At 38.7% G+C, this 27,815-nt stretch overlaps 1 protein-coding gene across 11 annotated transcripts in view; it reads right to left on the bottom strand.

Annotated features, from left to right (window-relative positions):
• ROBO2 (roundabout guidance receptor 2) overlaps positions 1–27,815 on the bottom strand; it is a 1,562,785-nt gene that overhangs the window by 193,515 nt on the left and 1,341,455 nt on the right. For all 11 annotated transcript variants that reach the window (XM_036349426.1, XM_036349422.1, XM_036349425.1 and 8 more), the window contains exons 3-4: positions 9,431–9,588; positions 6,089–6,209 (exon numbers count right to left, since the gene is read on the bottom strand). In XM_036349426.1, coding sequence (XP_036205319.1) covers positions 6,089–6,209; positions 9,431–9,588 — 279 coding nt within the window. The remainder of the gene's footprint in view (positions 1–6,088; positions 6,210–9,430; positions 9,589–27,815) is intronic.

Genomic DNA, 27,815 nt, shown 5'->3' with positions numbered 1-27,815 from the left:
TATAAAGTAGTATTATGGAAGTAATTACATAGGTAGAGTCCTTTAAGTCCTATAAGACCAATGATATGCAATAAAAATACATTAGAACTGGCCACTGCTTGTAAACATTGTTTTAACTTCAGCTGACCCAGAAGGAACTGCCACTCTGCAATGTCTAGTAACTTGGGAAGTCAGATGGTCTGCCCAAATATGTCTCCTTTTATTTAACTGGGCATATATAAAAGAACATGTGTTATGAGAGCTATTTAGTGTGAAATTATGAGCCCTTCTAGAACAGACTGAATGATAATTATCAGCCTATCTGAATGTGATTAACTAAGTCCTGGCTGCAGTAATTTATTTTCTTGCCAATAATTTTTTTTTATAAGAGAAATCATCCTATGAAGTAAAAGTAAACATAAGTAAATGTTCTCAAGAGAAAAAAATATGCTTCTCTCAGCTTGTTTTATAGGCAAAGTTTTATGTTATTGCTGATAGCATGATATGAGAAGTCCACTGACAGCAGAGTACACACATGTCTATTTATCTCATCACCCTGCAGCAGGGCTCGACACATAGTAGGTGCTCGTGCGATAGTTCTTAAATAAGTGACTAGATAGAAAATGTTTTGCTGTATTAAAGGTTGCAAGTAAACACTATTTGTTCAAACTATAGTGTTCCTAACAATCACCTGGGTTTTAATAGCCTATGTTTAGAATTCTTAAATGAAGGCCACAGTTTATTAATAAAACTTAGATATTTCCTAATGGTTGGCTGTAAGATATCTCCCCTCATAGATAGATCTCTGGGTAGCTCAACTATGCTTAGGCCATCAACTATTATTTCTCATCCAATAACTGAAAATCAACACTACCAGCCCAAAACTGTGTCCTTAGCCCCAATAATTTGGCTAGTTCCCAATATGATCATCCTACCTTGATAGTCATCGGTTGACAAAATTCCCAAGTGTTCTTAGTGAACAGCAATGAAATACAAATGAACAGTAGATAACTTGATATTTGAAGAAAGACTCCAGTGTGAAAGACTGAACAATGCAGGGTGGGGCAGGGAGAAGAAACCCAGAAGAAATAAAAGCAGGAAAGCACCACAAGTAAATTTTATTTTTAAAAAATCGTGTTTTTAAAATCCTGAGAAATAAGAGAGGTTAAAACATCCATGAAACAAGAACAAGATGACATAAATCGGAAAGAATTAGAGGGAAGAAAGGCCTAGAAGGTTTATCACCTAATTAGTAAATACATATTTGACAGAGAAATGGAATAGAAAAATGGATAGGATGTTACCTTGAGTTATTCGGATAAAGAGTTTTGTGATTGAGATTGCTTACCAGGTGTCTATCCACTAAAATTAAGAAAGTGCCAGAGCAAGGCACAGTATTGAAGCATTTTAGAACGCTGGGGTAAAAAGACAGTACTAAAAGAAAAAAAGGAACACTGGTACCAGGGGATCAGAAGCACAGTAGTCCTCTCAATAGCAGCAGTGGAAGCTGAATAATATTGGAGATGCACTTTAATGTTATGAGTAAAAATGTCTGTTTTTAAACTATAATTCTATCAGCAGCCAAAGTATCAATTAAATTTTGGATGGAATAAAGGCATTTGATCTGGAATGAGCTTTATGTTCAAGTTATGTAGAGAGAAAGAGAAACATTTCTGAATATAGAAGTTACCCAAGAAAAACACACAGGATGCAGAAAGATGGGCATCCATTATCAAAGCAAAGGGAAGAGAGGTAGGAGGACGACGTGTGTGGAGAGGCCTAGGGAGCACCCAGCCCAGTCGGATTGGGCCAGCAGCCTGAAGCCTCCAGGAAGGCTGTAGCCAGGGTGGACTTCACACCTAAATAAAAATTTGGAGGAATTTAAACATTCTGTTAGAAATTGCAAAAATAATTCATGATAGATGTAGACAAACATAAGTAAAAGAAAAATTATTACTAATTCAGAGAACAAATATTGTACCAGAAAAAAAAATGCCATCATAACATAACACAGCCCACAGTCTATATTTGCATGGTTATAATAATTCAAATACTGAATATTAATATAACCAATGTTTCTGAAGTCATTATACTGGAAGGACCAACAGAAGGGAAAGTGGAGGAGAGATGGTGGGGCAAGGGATAGAAGTGGGGCAAATCATCATCTTCCAAAATAGGAAATCAAAATAATGTATACAGTCATGGAATAAATACATATTTAGAAGTAAGGAAATAAATCCCAGAAGAAATGTTTAAAGATGAGGCTTGCAAGAATGTTTAAAGATGAGGTGTGTGCGTGCATGCGTGTGTGTGTGTGTGTGTGTGTGTGTGTGTGTGTGTGTGTGTGTTGGAAAGTAAGGTGGGGCAAAATTTTTCTTTATTTCATTATTAGTTTATAATACTTTTGGGTCTACTAGAAATGTGACATATAAAATATTTTTTCATGTATTACTTTGATAAACATTTAAAAATCATTTGGAAACAAATTTTGGTTGTTTTTTAATACCAGTTAAATTTTGGATAACAGATATCCCAAACCTAACCATTGTTTTAAACTTAATTATATAATTTAACTCTAGTTTCTTTGTCTTCGGGATCTTGCAAATTTATGTTTTTGTGTGTTTTTCAATTGATTTCAGATAGGGATAGAGAGATAGAAGCATCAATGATGACAGAGAATCATCCATCAAAGGCCTCCTGCACTCCCCCTACTGGGGATTGAGCCTGCACCTCCAGCATGTGCCCTGACTGGGGAAATGAACCATGACCTCCTTATTCATGGGTCGATGCTCAACCACTGAGCCACACTGGCAGGGTCAGGATCTTGGGAATTTAATTGACATATATAAATTGCTAGATTTCTAAGTAGTATTCTATTTCTTAAATTCATTTTAGATGAAGAGAGAGAGAGAGAGAGAGAGAGAGAGAGAGAGACATCAATCTCCTGCCTCCTGTAGGTGCCCTTATGGGAACCCACAACCTAAGTATGTGCCCTGACCAGAAATTGAACCCACCACCTTTTGGTGTACGAAATGAGCCACACCGGACCTGGGGGGAGTGTTCTTTATAAAAAATATATCTAAACCCTCCCATCGATTTTAGCATTTACACTATGATGCCTACTTATAATTTTTAGACTTGGTACTTCCTACTTAACTAGGATGCTATTTTACATTAAAGAAGAACAAACAGAGTAAATGATTCGTGGAGTATGGAATAGTAACATATTGAACATTACATTACATTGATCATAACTTTGTCTAAAGTGCAGATCTTTAAAATATTAGTTGCAATTTTCAAGATACAAAAGGTCTAAGTCCAAGACCACTTAATAGAGAATCAAAATACTTGCAGATGCATATTATATTGGCAAAGACTCTTTATTCTTTTCGTTGTTTTTTATTGCCATTTATAAGTGAATCATATTTTGGAACAATTAAATATTATCAGTTACTTTCTCTGTACTACGCATCTTAAAGTAAATATGGGGTTGCAAAGGACATTTAAAAACTTCCTATAATACAGTGGTTATAGTAGCCAGATTTTTGGTTGTTCTTGCTAATCCTCCCCCGAGAATATTTTTTCCATTGACTTTTTTTTCTTTTTAAGGAGAGAGAATGGAAGGGAGAAAGAGAGGAAGAAAGAAAGAAACATTGATGTGAGAGACACATAGATTGAATGTTTCCCGCATACACCCCGACTGGGCCTGGGATCAAACCTGCAACCCAGGTACATGCCCTGGACCAGGTCAATGCTCTAACCACTGAGAACACCAGCCAGGACAATAGCCAGATTTTTTAAAAAGAAGAATTTATAATACATGGAAATAAAATTGAGAGAGGAGGGAGAGAATGTAACCAGTTTTGCTTTTCTAAACTTAGGTCAGAGATGATAATTCTAACAATGATGAACTATAAAGAGGTTTCAAAGTAAGCCTGTCCTGGATGCAAAAGCACCAAAGTAAAATAAAGAAGGCCTCCTTATACAGAGCACACTAGTTATTTTATTTTCTCTAAGAATTGGGGAATCTCAGGCAGTACTTGTCACATCCTTGGTTAGACCATCACTACTGTTTTTATCTTTTATTTCTTGGTTTGGATGTTGTTTTCTTATCAATAATGGAATTTTAGTTTTTCCCCACAACTTAATATTGTACTTGTAGTCCCTTAGGTCAGTTCTGACTAGTTTACACCATCAGATAAATGTTTCTCAGCTTCCTAAATCAATTCTTCCAAAGGAACTGCCTCTAGACAAATTCAATCTCTTTGCTTTATAGCTATTTTAAAAATAATTTAGAAGTTACCCTGTAACTCCTGACATGTTTAGGGGTCTCCTGTGCTTCTCATCACATCTTTAGGTAAATATTTTATAACACAATCACAGTTTGGTAAGTCTAATTGCTCAGGTAATGAGATTAAACACTTTCAAATTCCTTCTGAAGGCAGTAAATACTGCTGTAATGCAACATTTTTGTGAACCAACGCTGGGTAGTTATGGAAAAATAGCATGAGTGTTTCTTGTAGGTTTTCAATGCTCATGTTCAGTGACCACTAATTTTATATATTGCCAGAAAAACTGTATTTTATTCATTAAAGAGTGGAACACGTTTTGGGACTCATAGGTGACTGCATGAAATTTAATGAAAAACTGATGCTTGTCTGTGCTCCTCAGGATAGCAATTTACATGCATACTTTGAATAATTTTATTTTACTCTTCAATTCCTTTCATGGATGATGAGATTTCTCCTGGTTTTGTCTTTTGGGACTTCAAGCTGCTTAGTATCTGCACGGAGTATTACCAGAGATTACTTGTACTCAGAGTGATTGAAGAGAGGGGCTTGCACTCTGGTGCATATTCATAAAGCACACCCTGACGCTAAAAATGGAATTGCAATCATAACATGGTCTGTTTTTGCATTACGGCACTCCTTTACACCATGGGGTGGCACTTCCCAAACTAAAAAGAAGTTTCTTTCGGGACTTATTCAGGATTCTGTTGCTACCCTCAGGGGTGTTCTGGAATAATGGTCAAAAAAAAAAAAAAATCTTATCATATTCTGCATAGAACCAGGAGTCTCTTTTACTGGCACACAAAAAGTACTTTAAAAATCACAATTATCTCTTGTATGTTGAAAAGAAAATCACATATATTTGCAATAGTGAATTTTTATTAAGATACAGATATTCATACACATAAATATGCTTAAGTACATGTGTGCATATACATATGTGTGTGCTTGTGTGCATTTGTGAGTGTGTATATTCATAATATATATCTCCATACAGAGATTTAAATGGGATTTTGTTGTCTTCTAAAGGAATGTTTCATTTTCTAGTATCTTTAGAATCCTTGTTTTCCCCAGTTTTCCATCATTTCCTCTTACAATATTCCACAGCTGCCCTGTAGTATATCTCTTACTTTTGTTTACTTGGCCATCTTTATTATCTACAACTTTCTCCTTCTTAATGTTTTCTCCACTATTTCTGTGATACATATCTATCAGGTTTTAACTGACTAATTAAAACTTCAGCTAAAGAGTCCTTTGGTGCTTAAAGTTGAAGAAATATAAATATAACAAAATAGATTTTTTTCTTTCTTATTTTGATTGTGTGCATATATATGGCTAGCTAATCTTTCAATAATCAGCTAAAATTCCAAATACCTCAATTTGAAATTTTTAAAGTAGGAAAAAAGTGAAACGTCTTTGTATTACAATCTCTAACTTAAAAGAAAAACACCCTTTGTCTTGCACATAATAGATACTTGTTAAATGCATCATAGTAGAATAAGTGATAAACTTTAGGATATAATATCTCAAATAGATTTTGAAAAAGAACAATTATTTATATAATGATGAAAGGCAAACCTGTATAAATAAGTGAATAGAGTAGGTGGATTAACATTTCAAATGTCTTCTTTTTCTTCCCATAAAGATTTCATTTTAGAGACAGAAACAAAACAAAAAAAATGGACAATTCCAGCCTGCCACTGCTTACCATAAGCCATAAAAACTATCTCTATATGGCCTGATGTTTAGTATTAATAAAAAACACTTAAAAAGGGGAAAAATGATACAAATAGCAAGTTGTAATTAAAAGAGAGGTTTACCAAAAACAGTCAGCTCTGCTGGATCACTGTCTCTTTCTCCCACCATATTGGTGCCAACACAGGTATACATCCCTGCATCACTTTTCCTGGTATTGGAGATCATCAGTTTTCCACCGCGGATCTGTAATTTTTTTTAAAAAAAAAAGGAAGAAAAAAAAGAGAGAGAAAGAATGGAAATGAAAAGTCACTAATAAATAATTTTGAATAATTAAGCACATTTGTTTTTCCTAAAGGAAACAGCTCTGGAACTAGCACTCAAAACTCTCCCACTATTTTGACATCTGCATGTGCCCTTTTTTCCTCTTAAATTCTCCTCCAAAATAAGCTCCCAATTCCCTTTCCATAGAATGCTTCTTTAAGGCAGTCTTCAACTCCTGCCTAGTCCTCTTTTGTGAACTGTGACTGCCCCCATCCAATCCGATGTTCGGTCTTCAGTCTGTGACTTGGTTGGGTGAACTGCTATTGACACTTGTCATCAGAAAGGAGCACTAGATATCTGCTCTGGATAATAAAATAAATCCGATGGACTCAGGGGTTCCACAAGTGTTTATGGAACCCTAACTCCGCAGGCTGGGCAATTTTCTAGGCGCTTGGGATTCAGTAATACTCCAAATATAAAAATGCCTGCCTTCCTGGGGCTTACTGTTAAATTGTGTGTATTATCTTTGTCTCATCTTAATTTTATTTTTTTTTTATTTTTTTTTAAATGTATTTTATTGATTTTTTACAGAGAGGAAGGAAGAGGGATAGAGAGCTAGAAACATCGATGAGAGAGAAACATCCATCAGCTGCCTCCTGCACACACCCCACTGGGGATGTGCCCGCAACCAAGGTACATGCCCTTGACCAGAATTGAACCTGGGACCCTTCAGTCCTCAGGCTGTCGCTCTATCCACTGAGCCAAACCGGTCAGGGCCTTAATTTTAATTATGAGATAATTTTTGAAGAATAGAGTGGTATGGATAAAAACAATTCAAAATTTTGGAATGATGACAATGAGTTGTTACAAATCATTGTTTTTAAACAGCTACTCTTTAGATGTCTTAAGTCAGAAGCATTTATTGGCTGAATAAACATATGTAATCTTGTTTAAATGTGTGTTTGTTAAAGATGATGCTAAAGGAGAATTAGGTTTTCAGTAAGTGTATCATTAACTCATAGTTTCTTTTCCAATTTTGGTGATTTTTTTTCTTTTTTCTTTTTGGCATTTCCCTAATCCAACAATCTTTACTTGACAATGACTGAGTGTTTTTAAAGAGATAGGAGATAAGAACATGGTCTTTTCCTTTGTTGATTTTTAAATTCATAGGCAAACAACACTAATATAGGTATGTTCTCATTAGAGATATTTCTGGCTTTAAAACCTGTCATGTCATAGAAAAGAATTTCCTACTTTGTTTTCTTTTTACCTGGGAAGACTTTCAACATGTTCTCAATTATATACAGTAGAGCGTAATGAAGTCTAAGTTATAAAAATGATGGTGGAGGCAATTTCTTCTCCCCTTGAAGCTGCATTTGGCAATATGACCTGATTCGATCAATGGAACTAAAGCAATTTTTCACCAGAAGGAAGTGCTTGGGCATTGCGACTCCCCTTCTCTTGCTGCAGCTGAAACCCTGGGACTACCATGGGGACCAGCCTGAGTTAGCCTGACGCACAATTAGAAGCCATGAGAGGATGAAGGTGCCCAGCTGAGAGTCTGTCAATTGCCAGAAGTGTGTGTTATTCCAGATCATCCAGCTGTCAACACATCTTTAAACAAGCCACAGAAGCATGAGGAAGCCTAGCAAACATCAACTACGCTGGGCCAGAGTGAAGAGCTATCAGTTTGTCCGCAGAATCATAGTCTAAATAAAATGGTTACTATAAGCTACTGCGTTTGAGGTGGTTTGTCACAAAGCTAAAGCTAAATGACACAAACATGAGCTAGAAACCCTTGAACATTGATTTTAGTCCATCACCAGGAGCACATTTTCATAACTTGATACCCTAGCAGAGACCATTAGCAAACCAGTTCTCCAGGGCAATGTAGATCCTCAGAGTTCAAGCCAGAATAACATAAACACATGTTATGATCTCCTACATGGCCTATCCAGTTCTGTTCATGATGTAATCGCAATGTACACATAAGAAAAGAAGCATTTATTAGATATTTTTAAAGATAATAGACACCCAGACTACAGGGACTTTTGACAGAAATGTAGCTTTTTTTTTCAGTTAAATGAGATATTATTTTTAAAATATCCATTCTCAATTATTATACTCAGTATAATTCTCAAAAATTACACTAAAAATAATGTCAGAAGGTTGAGGCATTATCTATTATTTCAGTGGACTGGTTTTCACACAATTCATATACAAAGCTTGAGTAGACCCTCTGAAAAAATAAAGTAATTGTATGCTATTTATCTACCACTTTACCATTTTCTGGGTGTTTTATTTTGAATATTCATAAACTAATCACTAGTTTTCCTTAAAAATATACTATTTTTCTACAAGGGCTAAACTGCAGAACCAGTCATTTTTATATTGATTTTACTTTATATCACTAAACTTTTAAATGAATTCATATATGAAAGTTGAGTTATAAATATCATTAAATTGGAAAAACTGGAAAAGTACTTGAAATATTTATCACCTCAAATTATTTCATTTTATAATTTTTAAAATAATGCAAAAAGAAATACCCTAATTAATATGGTTTATAGCCATCATTTATACTTTAACAATCACATGCTGCATGAGCAACGGATGCATTTGAAGATCTTAAAAAGAGCAGAGACTGCAATATTGAGCTGCAAATATCTATTTACATATTCAAGTTGGTGCAATTTTATTTTTTACTGTTTTGTTCATTTTTTATTACTTTATTTTTAATCTTTATTGTTGAAAGTATTACATATATCCCCTTCTTCCCCCCCATTGACCCTTCTAGCCCCACCCCCCCAAGACTTTACCAGCCTATTGTCAGTGACCATGGGTTATGCATATATGCATACAAATTCATGGGTTATAAATATATGCATACAAATTCTTTGGTTGATCTCTTCCCACTCACCCAACTACCCTCCCAAGCCTTCCCTCTGAGGTTCCACAGTCTGTTACATGCTTCTATGTCTCTGGATCTATTATGTACAGTTGATTTATATAATTTTTGTATTTGAAACCTTATTCCAAAGTTATTGTTTTTGGTTTCCCTTTTTCAGCCCTTTCAATACAGTGAAAAAGGTAGTTAGTATTCAAATGCAGTTCAACAATTTTGTTCACAGAATAAAATAAAATATATCAATTTTAAGACTTGCGATTCAGTTTCTCTAGGCATTCATTTTAATTTCACTCACACTTATTCTTTCTTCCTTGTCATCAATTCGAACTTTGTCTTTCTTCCAGTAGATGGTGGGTTCAGGGTGTCCTCGGGGGGGCTGGCACTCCAGGATGGCAGGCTCTCCAGCTGCCACCACAACATCTGTGGGATTCTGCCGGAAGTCATCTCGTAACACTGAAGGAAAAACAATTGTAGTGAAAGAAAATTCAATGACAGTCACATTTCTTACAAAGGTAACTTAAAGACTCATTTACTTGGTCCTAAAAAAGTTGCCAGGGTGACTACTTAAGCATGCCCAACTTACAAAACCTAGAGTCAACCTAAGTGTTCATCAACAGGAAAATGAATAACTGACAATGCACCTTTGCTATAAAATCTGACTTAAAAATAAGGTAAGTCTAAGGAAAATAGGGTGAGAAATGTTCATGATATTGTTCATAAATTATTACACTATTTATAATAAACTCAAAGTACAAAACTTTATGTAGTATGATCCTATCTTCTATTTAAAAAGCACATATACATATGAGTATATACATATATTAAAATAAATGGTCAAATTATACTTGGAACCTTGAACAAGTTGTGTGCACATGGTCTATGAACATGAAGGCATATCTGTCTGGGAGGGGAAGTGAGTGAGAAATCTTTGAGAAAGGCCTTTCTCCTGACATGAATATGGACATGATCCACATTGTTTTCATTACACTTCAGAAGATAGACTCATTGTTCACCCTTGCAACACACTAGCACCCACACACACAGGGCGACGTTTTCATTCTCTCCGCATCTCCACCTGCCAAGCGACATCTGGGCAGCGTGGCATTCGGAGCAGAGATATCCCTTATAGCAGTTTTGCCAGCCTGAATTTCCCTCCTTTCATTAGGAGAACAGCAGGTTGGACCTCCGCCGTAACCTCTGAAAATCTGGCATGCCTGGCTCTCCAAATGTCACCTATCTATCTGTGCACACTTTCCTTCTGCTGGCAACCTGAAAAGTCTGGAGAAATAACTTGCTCCTATCAGATTGCAGGATGCTGATTTTATTTAGCAAATAAGGACAAACATTCACAAAAATAGTTGATAACAGTTAATATACCACATACCTCAACTGCCTCTCTTTTCCCTAACTTCCTTGACTTTTTTATTCTTTGATATTCCAACACTGACAAGTGTGCTTCCTAAGTGTGCCTATGGATAAAACAAATACATATACTCACACAAATATAGATGTGTGTTTATGTATATACTAGAGGCCCAGTGCACGAAAATTTGTGCACTGGGGGGTGGTCCCTCAGCCTGGACTGCCCCCTCTCACAGTCTAGGAGCCTCAGGGGATGTCTTACTGACAACTCCTCTGCGGGAGGTGACCAGGCCGATCAGGGAAAGGCGACACCCCCATCACACTGCTGCTGCTGCTGCCACTGCCAGCCGCTGTGGCTGCCTGAGCCTCAGTCCAGGCCTTGCAGCAGCAGCCGCCATCTGCGGCTTACCTGAGACTCGGCTTCAGCTTTGTCTGAAAGGACATCTGTAAGATGTCCAGTCTCATTAGCTTATTGCCCTTTTATTAGTATAGATCACATACATACATATACATATATATACATATATATATATATATATATATACATATATATATATATATTATACACACACACATGCATATAGGTATGCACATGTATGTGTATACTTATATATTGGCCAAGCTATTTGAAATAAAAATTAGTCACCTTGTGCTAGCCTGTTATTTAAAGCACCTGCTGTAAATGTGGATTAGACCAACCAGCTTTGGTGTCCTGTAATGAGGCCCACTTCAGCAATTTGCTATATATATCTACACTAATAAAAGGGAAATATGCAAATTAATCATCACTCCACCACTCCACTACATCCAACAGCCAATCAGAGTGACTATGCAAATTTACCCAGCAAAGATGGTGGTTAATTTGCATATGCAGGTGCAGAGCAAAGACTGAAGACGACTGGAGATGGCGGCGGCCACGGAGCTGGAGCAAGCAGGAGGCTTGGGTTGCTCCCGGTGATGGAGGAAGCCAAGCTTCCCACCGGCCCTGGGCTCCATTCAAGGAGTGTCTGAGGGCCTGGGTCACCAGGGGTGACCCAGGCTTCCAGCCAGCCCTGTCCTCCGCTGGAGAAGCTGGGGAAAAAAATGAGGGGCTGGGAGCAGCTGAAGCGGAGAAGCCAAGCCTCGCTGCTGCGGCCGGACCAAAGGCCTGGGTCCTGGGTGCCGGAGGAAAACCAGTGCCGGCAGCCAGGGGAAGGAAGGCCTATTGCACAAATCTTCGTGCAATGGGCCACTAGTGTGTGTGTGTGTGTATATATCTATATCTATCTATCTATCTATCTATCTATCTATCTATATATATATAGATATATATATATATATATGATTTCAGAGAGGAAGGGAGAGAGAGAGAGAGAGAGACAGAGAGAAAAACATCAATGATGAGAGAGAATCATTGATCTGCTGCTTCCTGCATGGCCCCTACTGGGGATGGAGCCTCCAACTCAGGCATGTGCTCTGACCGGAATTGAACTATGACCTCCCTATTCATAGGTCAATGCTCAAGCACTGAGCAAGTCCAGCTGGGCATCACTCTGCTTCTTGCTTGGGCCATATATCCAGGCTCATTGTCACTCTCCAAGTAAATAGAAATCCCCTGTCCTGAGAATAACTGCAGAGAGACAACTGAGTGACTTTAGGGCTTTTCTTGTCTCTTGCAAAACCTCCTTTAACAGGGTTTTCCATCTCAATGAAGTCAGGACTCTCTAGGAGATTAGAGAACCTTGTCTCCTATTGAAGGAGCAGTAAGAAAGTGTTCAGCACAAATGGCTCGCTCTCAGTTTATAAGCTGATTAATTTGCAGCTTTCACTGCTAAGGAAATGTGTTCCATTTTAGCAAGGTTCTCTTGTCTCACTGGCAGGGAAGGTGTGATTTATTTGCTTAAGGATTTGCTTTTGAATGAGCTGAGAAGTGTGCATTTCAATGTGACATTCTGGCAGGGGGATGAGAAGGTTTGTGGTTCCCTCTTCCATGTAAATCCTCCAGGGAGAGCAAGCTGGTGACTCATTTATATTTTAAATACAGAACAGCTGCCTATTTATGCAATGTTAAGACGTGCAAAAATATGGTAACAGGGTGGTGAGCACCCCTACAATATACAGTGCTGGCAGCAAATGGTGTTTTGGCAGGCCCTCAATCTGTTTCAATATGACACATCTGGTCAGTTGAAGGACCTTCTCCAGAACTGGTCTCTTAACAAGTGACATGCCAAAAAGCTTCTACTCAAATGGTACTTAGGACCATAGCAAATCATTCAGAAACAGGGTATGCTACATCAATTTGCAACAAAACTAATTAAGAAAAAAAAGGTCCTTTGACCTGGGGGACAAAAAGAGAAAAATACCATAACAAAATAAAGTCTGTTCCTCTTAAACAATATAACATGCGTTTATGGCATTCACAAAAAAGAAAACAACTCCATTTTGCAAATGAAGCCAAGAAATCAAATATCAACTGTAATTTTAGGCTTTTAGACTATTCACCCAGAGAGTAGGGTGAGATAATAAGATAATTGGTGCTGTACCCGCTTGTAAAATGCTCTTTGGGGTTTGCATAGTACTCAGTTAATTCATTTTTGCTTACTGATATCATTTTTTTACTCTAAATCTTTGGGATAATAAAATGTTACTTCTCTCTTTCTTGCAAATAAAACTGAAGAGAAAACATCGTTTTTAGCAGGGTCTGTCATGGCAAACAGAGAACTTGCTCTTAGGAAAAAGTAAAGTCATTTTTACTCTCCTCAAATGTTTATGAAGAACATATGTGTTCTTATATTTGTTTATATGTTTCTGAGGTTTGTATATCCATTCATCAATGTAAGCAAAGTAAAATGAAATAATATTTATTGTTTTCAAATTTTGAGTTAATTATTCATTTCTGTCCTGGATTTTGCCCTGTGCTTAGTTAGTTGCAAGTGATAAGAAATAGAAGGTGTTCTCTATAGTAAAGGATTATATGGATGAAAGGAACTAAAATGGTCTTGTAAATGTAGGGAGCAAGTCTAAATTATGTTTATTTTTTTCTCTTTAAGCTCTTATTATAGAAAGAACTGAAAGCTACATTTTTAAAAATCTTTACTATTGAAAGTATTTCATGTTTCCCCTTTTTCCTCACTGACCTTTTCTAACACCTCTCCACACCCCAAGACTTCACCACCCTATTGGCTGTGGCCTTAGTTTATGCATATATGAATACAAGTTCGCTGGTTGATCTCTTCCCACCCACCCTCCCCCAACTGCCCTCTGAAATTCCACAGTTTATTCCATGCTTTTATATCTTTGAATATATTTTGTTCATCAGTTTATTTTGTTCATTGGATTCCATATACTAGTAATATCATGCGATACTTGTCTTTCTCTGACTGGCTTATTTTGCTTAGCATAATATGCTTCAGGTCCCTCCATGCTGTCTTAAAGAGTAAGAGAGCCTTCTTTTTTACTGCTGCATAGTATTCCATAGTGTAGATGTACCACAGCTTTTTTATCCACTCATCTACTGATGGGCACTTGGGCTCTTTCCAGATCTTAGCTACTGTAAATTGTGTTGCTATGAACATAAGGGTACATACATTCTTTCTGATTGGTGTTTCGGGTTTCTTAGGATATATTCTTAGAAGTGGGATGACTGGGTCAAATGTCAGTTTCATATTTAATATTTTGAGGAAACACCATAGTGTTTTCCATAGTGGCTGCACCAGTTTGCATTCCCACAAACAGAGTACTAGGGTTCATTTTTCTCCACATCGTCGCCAGCACTTGTCATTTGTTGATCTGTTGATGGTAGCCATTCCGACAGGTGTGAGGTGATACATCATGGTCATTTTAATTTGCATCTCTCTGATGATCAGTGACTTTGAACCTTTTTTCATATGTTTCTTGACCTTCTGTATGTCAGCTTTGGAGAAGTGCCTATTTATGTCCTTTGCCCATTTTTAAATTGGATTGTTTGTCTCCCTTCTGTTAAGTTGTATAAGTTCCTTATATATTTTGGATACTAAACCTTTGTCAGATGTATCAAATATGTTCTCCCATGCAGTGGGCTCCCTTTTCATTTTGTTGATAGTTTCTTTTGCTGTACAGAAGCTTTTTATTTTAATGTAGTCCCATTTGTTCATTTTATCCTCAGTTCCCTTTGCGCTAGGAGATGTATCCATAAACATATTGTTAGGAGAGATGTTTGAGATATTGCTGCCTATAGTTTCCTTTTTTTTTTTTTTTTTGCTTTTAAATTGTTTTAAAAATTGATTTCAGAGAGAGTACTGGAAAGGGAGAGAGAGATAGGAACATCAATGATGAGAGAAAATCATTGATCAGCTGTCTTCTGCATGCCCCCTACTGGGGATCTTCTAGCCTATAAAACAGGCATGTGCCCCAACTGAGAGTCGAACAATGACCTCCTGGCTCTTCGTTCAACCATTGAGCCATGCTGGCTAGGCTATGGTTTCATTTTTAATATGGCTTGACAAGTAAGCTAATGCAAGAGCATACAGTGGTATAGGTATTACCTAAAGTTCCAAACAGGTTTTCGAATAAGGTGAAGAAGAATAAACTTGATGAACTGAAAAACAATATGATTAACAGCTGGGAGGGTATCAGTAAGTTATAGTTTAAAAAAACAAACAAACAAAATGCCTGGCAGGAGTGGCTCAGTGGGCTAGCACATCTTCCCCATGCACTGAAAGGTCAGCAGTTTGAGTTCTAGTCAGGTCATGTACCTGGGTTGCAGGTTTAATCCCTGGCCCTGTCTGGGGTGCATGCAGGAGGCAGCAAATTGATGTTTCTCTTCCACACCTCTCTCTCTCTCTCTCTCTCTCTCTCTCTCTCTCTCTCTCTCTCCCTCTTGCCTTTCCCACTTTTTCCACTTACACTCCCTGAAATCAATGGGGGAAAATATCCTTGGGTAAGGATTTAAAAAAAGAGGTAAAATATATACTAGGTATACTACTGATATAGTATTTGCTTGAAGATCTAAGTTTAGAATACAAGAGCTCATACCTCCATGGGGAAAAAAAAGTCTAATTGGCTAGAACCTGGATATTTATTTCTGTATATGAGCTAAAAATAGTAAATGAGAGTTCACTCAGCTAGTCATAACCTGGATTAGATGAGATTCTTTTTACATTGACATGCACTGTGACTTAGGAAATTATTCTGGAAGATCAGAAATTTCTTAATGACTAAAGTATATTTGATAAAATATACTTCATGTTTATAGCATAAAGATTTATAATTAATTCAATCCTGCAGACACATATTGGACACTACAATGTGCTTGGCACTGTCATAAAATGGTTAAGGAATATCAAACAAGAGTAACATGATGTTGCCAGGGCTATCTTTTTTGATAATGCCCCTCAATGGTTCCTCCCTCCCTGTATAAAACCCTCCCTTTTACTGTGGGCTGGAACTGGGGACTTGCCTTTAACGAAGAGAATATTACAAAGTGATGAAAGGTCACTTCCAATATTAACTTATAAAAAATTGCAACTTTCATCTATTTGTCTCTCCCTATCTTTCTGTATGTCTCTCTGTGTCCTTCCACACATGTGCTTCCTCTGCTCACATAAGATGCTCATTGAAGACCTATTTGACAATGATCTGAAGGAAGCTTCCAGTCAACACCAAGCAAGGAAGTGAAGCCCTCAGTCCCCCTCAAAAACCAAATCTTGACAACAATCACATATGCATGCTTGGGAGCAGGAACTCCCCAGCTGGACCTTTACCTGAGACCACCACAGCCCTAACCCACACCGTTATTGCCGTTTTGTGAGGGATCCCACAGCAGAGGACCAAGCTAACTTGTATCTGCATTCCTGACCACAGACAGTGAGAGAATAAATGCGTGTTGTTTTAGACCCCTAGGTTTATGGTAATTGGTTACACAGCGATAGGTAACTAATCAGTGCCCTCAACAAGCTTTATGTGTAATTGTGCCTTTAGAGCTCACATCTTTAATTCCTGCTCCCTCACAGTCCCACATTCTTTCATGTCTTCTCACCAAGTCTTTTGTTCTAAATCAGTACTTCTCAGAAGTTTCTTATGTCAATAAATAAAGGCAAGGTAAAGCATTACTCAGACTTATCCATTTTAATTCATTAAAAGAAATTAGCAATAACCATGAGAAGGGAATGCATAATTAATAGGTTTCTGAGAGATATGTTTATGAATTATAAGATACACATGCTTGCAAAGGGCTATTAAAAATGTATAGCCTAATGAGACAAAATGGTGGCCAAATAGGTGGACGTGTCCTGCACCTTCTCACGGAGCAGATAGAAGAAACAACTACATCAATAACATCCACCCAGAATTGGCGAATTAGACACAGCTGGTGAGACAATCTGTGGCAAGAAAGGACAGAGGACACCTGGAGAACAGCAGGATCGGGTATCTGGGCTGGAGAGAGAGATACCTGACTACCAGAACGAAAGGGTCGGAAGGAACCTGTGATGCACCAAGTCCGCATCCAGTGGGGACACACGTAACACCTGTGGAAGGGGGTCCACAGGGCTGCTGGCACCTGGGGAATCTAGACCTAAGTCCAGAGCCATGAGAGGCTGCACCCAAAAAGGCAGCCTGAAGCACTGCCCTAGCCACACAGTACCAGGGGGAGAGAAAAGTTCAGTGGCACGGCTGTTCTGCCTTTACATTGTCCTTACTTTTACTTGCTAAACCCAGTTCATAGGCCTTTCAATTAGAAACACTCACAGAGGCTGCAATGCTAGTGGAGGTGCAGTTTTGTGGAGGCTGGGGAGAGGCTGTGGAGAGGAGCAGGGCAGGGAGAGGTGACCAGGAATCTGGCACTGGGACATTCTGGACCCTCCAAACCTGCACGGCCATTTTTCTCCTGAAGAGCCAGCCCGTCCCAGCATCCATGGGCAATTACACCGGGCATCGAGCTTTGCAAAGGAAACGAAGAATCTGAATAGCCTCAGGGAGCCCTCAGGGACTAGGTTGAGGGGCTGTTTGGTCCTGGAAATTAATACAGCAACACCCCCACCTAAAGCCCATGTCAGAAATAGATGCTTCTGTAAATACAACTGAAAGTAGGCAGACAAACAAAGCTGGCAGATTGGTCCCGCCTGCCTGAAACCAAGGTTGTAGAGACAGACACAGAGGAGCGGTGAATCTCTGGTAACTTAAACACAGTGCTGACTGCCTAACAGGAAACTGAGAAGTGGCAGACAGAACACTAGAGAGGGGTCTTAAACCAGCCACCATGGGACAATAAAACTCGGTTGAAGCCAATGACACTTCACTTTTTTTTTTTTATCTTTTATTTAAGAAACAAACAAAAATTGTTTATTTTTTTTAATCTTTCTTTTTCTGGATTATTTTTCTTCGTTCTATTTTTATTTTTTTATCATTATTTTACTTTACGTTATTTTTTTTTTCCTTTTGCAACCCTTTTCTTCCTCACTTCTCCCTTTTTTCATCCTGTTTCTCTTCTCCTGTTCCTACTTTAGTTTTTCTCTCTCCTTTTTTTTTACTCATTGTAAAAAATTGATCTTCTTTATCTGCTTTATTGATGCATTATTATTATCGTAGTCTCTGTTGGTTTTCTCACATATCTGATTTCCCTTCCCCTGCTCCATGTCCATGCACTCTTCTCTTTTCTCTTTCTTTGCTAGCCAATGTTTTATGCTTTTGTTTTTTCTCTTCTCTCTTACTCTGTTCTCCTAATTGCTTAATTAGTTTCATTCACTAAACTCAAGTCTATCTGCTCTCTCCTCTGTTCTCCTTTTACAAAAACAGATGAATATATAGATAAGTAGATTAAAGGAAAAAATATATTTTTTCCTTTTTTGGCTTTTAATTTATTGATTTTTTTTTCTTTTATTTTTATTCTTACCCAGTCATTATCTTTCTACTTCCTCTATATTGAACTGTGGCCATTCCCCTATTCATTCAATTCCTTTACCTTACTTACTGGAGATAGGTTCTGACTCCACAGATTCTGCCCCCCCCTTTTTTCTGGATATTTATTGCTTGCATTTTTTTATTTATTTGTTTTGTGGAGTTGTCTCCACATGTATGTATATTTTTCCCCTTCTTTTTTCTTCCTTTTTTTCTCTTTTACCTTTTTTTCTTTTCTCACCATCATTTTTGCTCTTTTCTCTCTCCTAATGCTCTTTGCTCTGGTGGTAATTTTTATTGGGGTTGTTGGTGTTGTGAATACGTTCATGTTTTGTTCCTTCTGTGTTGGGTTTGTTGAGTTGTATTTTGTGCTTTTTGGTAAATGTGGTAGAGAGTGAGCCACATTAGCAGCAGACCCCCTGAGAAGAGACTCCATCCACAAACAAGATAATAACAATCAAGACCCAACTACACCAAGAGAATTCAAATATCCCAAGGAAGGGGCATCCCGAGAATACCCAGCCCAGAAGACCTGAGAGATTGCAACCCTGGGTTCCACAAAACATCTACTCTGTAACACAAACTCAAAAAAATCTGGGTGATATAGAAGTTTGATCTAATATATAGAAAAAAACACAGAGGAACAGCAAAAATGGGGAGTCAAATAACAGCCACCTAATGAGAAAAAAGGAGGGATCACCAGAAAAGGAAGCAAAGGAAACGGAGGCAAGCAATTTGTCAGAAAAATGATTCAGAGCAATGATCATAAGGATGCTGAAAAGGATGGAAGTCCAATTCAACAACATCTGTAAGAATTAAGAGGAAATGAAGAAGAACCAGGAGGAAATGAAGAATGACATATCTTCAATAAAGAACACAATGGAAAATATTAACAGTAGACTAAAAGAAGCTGAGGACTGCATCAGCGAGCTAGAAGACAAGTTAGGAAAAAATACCCAAGCAAAGCAGCAACTGGGAAAACAAACAAACAAACAAACAAACAAACAAAAAACAACCTTAAAAAGCAGGAGGAGAGCCTAAGGGAGCTTTGGGACAACACAAAACAAAACAACATCCACATAATAAGGGTGCCAGAAAGAGAAGAAACAGAGCAAGGAATAGAAAAACAGTTTGGAGAAATAATCATAGAAAACTTTCTTGATATTGTAAAGAAAAATTCACACAAGTCTAAGAAGCACACAGAGTCCCAAAGAAGATGAATGCAAAAAGATCCACATCAAGACACATCATAATTGAATTGGCAAACACCAATGACAAAGTAAGAATCTTAAAGGCTCCCAGAGAGAGACAGAAAGTTACTTATAAGGGATTTCCCATTAGAGTATCAACTGACTTCTCAACAGAAACACATCAGGCCCAAAGGGAATGGAATGAAATACACAAAATGACGCAAAGCAAGGGACTGAATCCAAGAATACTATACCCAGCAAGGCTGTCATTCAAAACTAAAGGTGAAATCAGAAGCTTCACAGACAAAAAGGGCTAAGGGAGTTTATTATGACCAAACAAGCAATACAAGAAATGCTAAAGGGACTGCTATAGAAAAGAAGAAATAGGAAGGGAAGAAGGAACACAGGCATAAAGAATAAAAATGGCGACAAACAAGTACCTATCAATAATAATCTTAAAAGTAAATGGCTTAAATGCTCCAGGTACAAGACATAGGGTAGGCTGAATGGATAAGAAAACATGACCCATATATCTGCTGTCTACAAGAGACCCACCTCAGAACAAAGGACTCACACAGACTGATAGTGAAGAAATTGAAAAAAAAATTTTTTTAGGTGAATGGAAATGAAAAAAAGCTGGAGTAGCAGTACTTATATCTGACAAATTAGACCTCAAAGTGAAGACCATAATAAGAGATAAGGAGGTCCACTTCATAAAACTAAAGGGAGCAATTCAAGAAGAAGATATGACTCTGATAAACATATATGCATCCAATACAGGAGCACCCAAATACATTAAAAAAAAACAAAACCCACAAAACTCTGGAAGATATTAAGGGAAATATTGAGAGCAATACAATCATAGTAGGGGACTTTAATACTCCGTTGACACATAGATAGATCTTCTAAACAAATCAGCAAAGAAACATCAATCCTAAACAACTCACCAGATCAGATGGAATTAATTTACATCTTTAAAAAATTTCACCCCAAAGCTACAGATTATACATTCTTCTCCAGTGCACATGGGACATTTTCAAAGATAGACCACATATTGGGACACAGGCAAAGCCTCTTCAAATTCAAGAAGATAGAAATAATATCAAGCATCTTCCCAGATGAAAATGGCATAAAGTCCATACTACCCAAAGATCACAAAATCCATACTATCCAAAGCAATCTATAGAAATCTACAATAAAAACAATGAAAAAAATCAAAAACTTGGAGGCTAAATAGCATGCTATTAAACAATGATAGGGTTACCAAAGAGATCAAAGAAAAAATTAAAAGAATCCTGGTAACAAATGACAATGAAATACTACAATCCAAAATCTATGGGACACAGTGAAAGCAGTCCTGAGAGGGAGGTTCATAGCTCTACAGGCCTACCTAAAAAAAAAAAAAAAAAAAAAAAAAAAATGGTAATAAATTATCTAACCCTATTATACCTTAAAGAATTAGAAAGAGAGCAACAAGAAAAGCCCAGAGTAAATAGAAGGAAGGAAATAATAAAGATCAGAGTGGAAATAAATGACATAGAGACCCCCCAAAATTACAAAAGATCAATAAAGCCAAGAGCTAGTTCTTTGAAAGGATAAACAAGACTGATGAACCTCTAGCCACACTCACCAAGAAGCAAAGACAGGAGACCCAAATAAACAAAATCAGAGATGAAAAAGATGAAGTAACAACAGAACCCACAGAAATACAAGGGACTATAAAATAATACTATGAACAACTCTATTCCAAAAAAACTGGACAACCTAAATGAAATGGACATATTCTTAGAAAAATACAAGCTTCCAAAATTCAATCAGGAAGAATAAAAAAACCTGAATAGACTAAAAACTACTGATGAAATTGAAGCAGTAATTAAAATCTTCCAGCAAACAAATGCCCTGGTCCAGATGGCTATACAGGGGAGTTCTACCAAACATTCAATGAAGAAATAAAACCTATCCTCCTCAGACTATTTCAAAAAATTCAAGAGGATGGCACACTTCCAAGCTCTTTCTATGAAGCCAGTATTACTCTAATTCCAAAACCGATGAAGACACCACAAAGAAAGAGAACTACAGGCCAATATCCCTGATGAACATAGATGAAAAAATCCTCAACAAAATTCTAGCAAATCAGATCCAGCAATACATTAGAAAGATCATACACCATGACCAAGTGGGATTTATTCCAGAGATGCAAGGTTGGTACACTATCCACAAATCAATAAATGTGATACACCACATAAATAAACTGAGAGATAAAAATCATGGTCATATCAATTGATGCAGAAAAAGCATTTTATAAAATCCAACACCCTTTCTTGATAAAAACATTCAGCAAATTGGGAAGAGAGGGATCATACTTCAACACAATAAAAGCTTTATATGACAAACCTACAGCCAACATCATACTCAATGGGCAAAAACTGAAAACAGTTCCCCTAAGAACAGGAACAAGACAGGGATGCCCACTTTCACCTCCCCTGCTCGATATAGTACTGGAAGTGCTAGCCATAGCAATCCGACAAGAAGAAGAAATAAAAGGCATCCAAATTGGAAAATAAGAAGTAAAACTGTCATTATTCACAGATGACATGATATTGTACATAGAAAACCCTAAAGACTCCATCAAAAAACTACTAGAATTAATAAATGATTAGGCAATGTAGCAGTATACAAAATTAACATCCAGAAATCTATGGCTTTTTTACACACCAACTAGAGGCCCAGTGCATGAATTTGTGCATGGGTGGGGTCCCCAGGGGTGTTGTGGGGGCCAGGATGCAATTGATCCTCTGGTTGGGTAGTGGGATGCCTTTGCCAGTCTGGGATCCGGATCTGTCCTGTAAATGTTTGAGCCGGTTGTCAGGAGCCACCCATGGCCAGTTTTATATCCTTTCTTCCTTGTGGAGCATCTAGGGAGGGGAAGTGACCATGGTGCCTGATGCCAACTCCCAGGAGGCTGGTGGTGCTGTGGGGATCCTGCCGACGACACATCGGTGCCTGGCCTGTTCTCTAGAGATTGGACTTACAGGACTACTGAAGGAGTGCTGGTTGGTTGCCGGGATGGATGTGTCAGGTGAGTGGCACTCCCCCTGTGGGAGCGCACTGACCACCAGGGGGCAGCTCCTGTATTGAGTGTCTGTCCCCTGGTGGTTAGTGCCTGTCATAGTGACCCATCATTCTGGTTGTTCTGGTTGTTCATTCATAATGGTTATATATATATGTATATATATATATAATGAACTCACAGAAAGAGAAACTAAAAACACAATCTCACTTACCACTGCAACAACAACAACAAACAAAAATCAAGATATCTAAGAGTATATTTAACTAAGGAGGTAAAAGACCTGTACTTGGAAAACTACAGGACATTGAAAAAAGAGATAGAGGAAGATATAAACAAATGGAAGAACATACCGTGTTCACGGATTGGTAGAATCAACATCATTAATGTGTCCATACTACCCAAAGCAATCTACAGATTCAATGCAATCCCCATTAAAATACCAATGGCATATTTCACAGACCTAGAACAAATACTCCAAAAATTCATATGGAATAAAAAAAGATCCCAAATAGCCACAGCAATCCTGAGGAAGAAGAACAAAGTTGGAGGGATCACAAAACCAGATATCAAGTTATATTACAAAGCCACTGTTCTCAAAACTGCCTGGTCCTGGCACAAGAACAGACATATAGACCAATGGAACAGAACAGAGAACCCAGAAATTGACCCAAGACATTAAGCTCAATTAATATTTGACAAAGGAGGCAAGAGCATACAATGGATTCAAGACAGTGTCATCAATAAATGGTGTTGGGAAAATTAGTCAGATACATGCAAAAAAATGAAAATAGATCACCAACTTACACCATACACAAAAATAAACTCAAAATTGACGAAGGACTTAAACATAAGACAGGAAACCATAATATCTTAGAAGACTCCATAGGCAGCAAAATATCAGACATATCTCGTAGCAATAGCTTTACTTGGTACAGTTCCTAAGGCAATGGAAACCGAGGAGACAATAAACAAATGGGACTACATCAAAATAAAAAGCTTCTGCACAGCAAAAGAAACTATCAATAAGACAACAAGAAAGCCCACTGCATGGGAGAACATATTTGGCTATGATACATCTGATAAGGGTTTAATCTCCAAAACTTATAGGGAACTCATACAACTTAACAAAAGGAAGATAAACAACCCAATCAAAAAATGGGCAAAGGACCTAAGCAGCGGTTCTCAACCTGTGGGTCGTGACCCCTTTGGTGGTCGAACAACCCTTTCACAGGGGTCGCCTAACTGCATATCAGATATTTACATTTCAATTCATAACAGTAGCAACATTACACTTATGAAGTAGTAATGAAAATAATTTTATGGTTGGGTCACAACATGAGGAACTGTATTTAAAGGTCCAGAAGGTTGAGAACCACTAAATAGATCCCTTTTGAAAGAGGACATACAAAAGGCCCAGAGACATATGAAAATATGCTCAAAGGCACTAATCATCTGAGAGATGCAAATCAACAATGAGGTACCATCTCACTCCTGCCAGAATGACTATCAGCAACAAAACAACAAATGAAAAGTGCTGGAGAGGATGTGGAGAAAAGGGAACCCTCGTGTTCTGCTGGTGGGAATGCAGGCTGGTGCAGCCACTGGGGAAACTGTATGGAATTTCCTCAAACATTTAAAAATGGAACTCCCATTTGACCCAGTGATCCCACTTCTAGGAATATATCCCAAGAAAACAGAAACACCAATCAGAAAGGATATATGCACCCCTATGTTCATAGCAGCACAATTTACAACAGCTAAGTTTTAGAAACAGCCTAAGTGCCCATCAGCAGATGAGTGGATTAAAATGCTGTGGTACATCTACATAATGGTATACTACGCTGGTATAAAAAAAGAAGGAACTTTTACCATTTGCAACAGCATGGATGGACCTGGAAAGCATTATGCTAAGCAAAATAAACCAGTCAGAGAAAGGTAAATATCACATGATTTCACTCATATGTGGGATATAATGAACATAAACTGATGAAAAAAAAAAATAGATCCAGAGACAAGGAAACACTGACCAGACATTCTGACCTTAGAGGGAAGGCAGGGGAGGGTGTGTATATGTGTATGTGTATGTGTGTGTGTGGGGGGGAGGGGCTGTGGGTAAGAGATCAAACAAAGGACTTGTATACAAGTATATTAGCATAACCAATGGACAGGAACACTGGGGGGTGGGGCTTGTCCTGGGGGGTGGGAGTGGCCGGGGAGGGGTCAATTGGGGGAAAAGGAGTCATATGTAATACTTTAAACAATAAAAAATCCTATCTAATAATAGACAAACATGGTAATTAACCGTACCTCCTACACACTTCCCATTGGCTAATCAGGGTGATATGCAAATTAACTGCCAACCAAGATGGCTGCCAGCAGCCAGGAAGCTGAAGCGAACAGGAGGCTTGATTGCTCCAGTGAAGGAGGAAGCCAAGGTTCCCCGCCTGCTGCTGCCGGCCTCTGATCTTACACTCTAAGCAACTATGTTGCATTTATAGAAGCTAAACAAAACCCTATGCTTTCAGCCAGCCAGCTGAGCTGGAATTGCAACATTGTTTCAATTATAGAAGCTAAACAAAGCCCAGATTCCTGCTTTCAGCAGCCGAGATCTCAGAGGTGGAGCCGAGCCTCAGAGATAAAGACAGCTCTCAGTTCCAGTGACAGCCATAGAAGGTAAATAAATCCCAGAATAAAAAAAAAAAGAAAAAAAGGAGAGTTTGGGAGCTTCAGTAACCCGCCAGCCTGAAAACGGCCCTCAGCCCCTCACCCAGACTGGCCAGGCACCCCAGTGGGGACCCCCACCCTGAAGGGGGTGTGACCAGCTGCAAACAGCCATCGTCCCCTCATCCAGGCTGGCCAGGCACCAAAGCGGGACCCCCACCCTAATCCAGGATATCCTTCAGGGCAAACCAGAGGGCCCCCACCCATGCACCAGGCCTCTATCCTATATAGTAAAAGGGTAATTTGCCTCCCAGCACCGGGATCAGCGGAGCCGTGAGGCCTCCTGGCCCCAGGAGCAGCCTGACAGGGGGCAGTGCCCAAACTCCCTGATCACCCTGTGGCTCTGTATGTGACAGGGGGTGGGGCCACAACCTCCCTATCGGCCCTGCTCCGTGTGTGACGGGGGGAGTGCCCCAACCCCCTGATCGGCCCTGCTCTGTGGGTGACAGGGGGCGGCGCCCCAACCCCCTGATCCGCCCTGCTCTGTATGTGACGGGGGTGGTGCCCCAACTCCCCTATCGGCCCTACTCTGTAAATGACAGGGGGGAGCTCCCCAACCCCCTGATTGGCCCTGCTCTGTGCATGACAGGGGGTGGCGCCGCAACCTCCCCATCGACCCTGCCTTGAGTGTGACAGGGGGTGGTGCCCCAACCTCCCAATCAGCCCTGCTCTGAGCCCAACCAGCGGCTGCCGGAGAGGCACCTAGTGATTGGACCTGCCCTCTGCCACCCAGGAGCAGGCCTAAGCCAGCAGGTCGTTATCTCCCGAGCAGTCCCAGACTGTGAGAGGGCACCAGTGGGGCTGAGGGACATGCCCTCCCCCCTGCCAGTGCACAAATTTTTGTGCACCGGGCCTCTAGTAATAATAATAAAAATGTAGAGCCTAACAATATTATTGGGACAAATGTCCACATATACTATTGGATAAAGAAAACCATCCATAGCAAACTAAACTGATCATGAGAAGGTATCTAAAAAGGAATTGTAATTAAAAGCAGGAGTAGCGATGGCAACTCAAAGGAACTCTGAGCAGAAGACTTTTGTGATGACAAACCCTCTCTCTGTATGTGCCCTGAGTTGACAGAGCTGTGAAGCGTGGGACTTCTCAGCAGAAAACTGATCGCTAGTCCTAAGTGATGCTTATATGGTGCACATTTTTCTTTCTAAATACAACATATGAGGAACACTTGATGCTTAGAGGAATACTCAGAAGCTTTTAGTCATGCATGTAGAGAATATATGAGATTCCACTCTGACTTACAATAAGATTTTTTCAATGCTTTTTTGGATGGTTAGCAGGTACACCCAAAGAGATGTTGGATATTCCTATTTTGAAAAGTAACTGCCCTACAATAAAAGCTAATATTTAATGAGTACACACTATGTGGAAAATCTGGCACCATGGATCTGTAACAGGTCATTTGAAATGTGAAGTTTGATCTCTGTGTGTCTGATACTAGACTCTGCATAGTCATTATGCTACACTGACTTGTAATATCACTTGCTTCCATTTACTTTGTCTGCACTGTCCTGGTTCAAAATGTCCTTATCTCTTCCTTGAATTACTGAAAGAATGTCCTATTTGAACATTTTCTCTTATTTCTCGTTTAAACACAACTATAGCTATTACAAGTTTGCTAAAATATAAATTTGATCTTGTCAATTCATTTTTAAAACTTTTTAAATGGCTCTTCAGGTGAAATTCTTTTTTTAAATCTGATTTCAAATGTTCCCAATCAGGTCCCTGCTGATATTTCCAGGGTTGTCAGTGACATTTCCACAGCCATCCTGCTCTAGACACACACAGGAACATCTAATTATCAATGTACATTTCTGCTTGAAAATCTCTACTAGGTACCCCTTTATGCCCTTACTTTAAAAAAAAAAATGTTTTTATTGAGTTCAGGGAGGAAGAGACAGATAGTAACATCAATGAGAGAGAAACATTGATCTACTGTATGTTGCACGCCCCCTACTGGGGATTAAGCCTGCAACCCTGGCATGTGCCCTGATGGGAAACGAAACTATGACCTCCTGGTTCATGGGATGAGGCTTAACCAAATCACACTGGCTGGGCTCTTCCCTTACTTTTTTCTATTCCTTCCATCAGACACCTACTGCTCCTTTGGTGTCACCTTCAGACTCACTCATGTGAAAAGTTTTTCCTTATGCACTTATACTCAGTGACTCCCCCTACCCCCACAGCATGCTTATCTTGAAGGGCATCAGAAACGTTCATCAAGTGTTCTTAATGGGGTGATGATGAATTGACGAAGTCCTTTTCAAGAGGTATGTTACAGTGTTTTTATTATATAAAATAGGCTACAATGTTTGAATTCGACTTTAAAATGCCATTTGTAAAAAATCTGGTTGGATTTAAGAGACAGTGTATTTGACTTGCCTACCTACAACTTCATAGATCTCTAAAGTAAAAGCCAGACCGTTCAAGAATTCAGGAATCAATCCTTTAAAGAAACAAAT

This window comes from Myotis myotis, unplaced genomic scaffold, assembly GCF_014108235.1.
Source record: "Myotis myotis isolate mMyoMyo1 unplaced genomic scaffold, mMyoMyo1.p scaffold_m19_p_2, whole genome shotgun sequence".
NCBI lineage: Eukaryota > Metazoa > Chordata > Mammalia > Chiroptera > Vespertilionidae > Myotis > Myotis myotis.
This window is presented reverse-complemented; position numbering and strand designations above follow the sequence as displayed.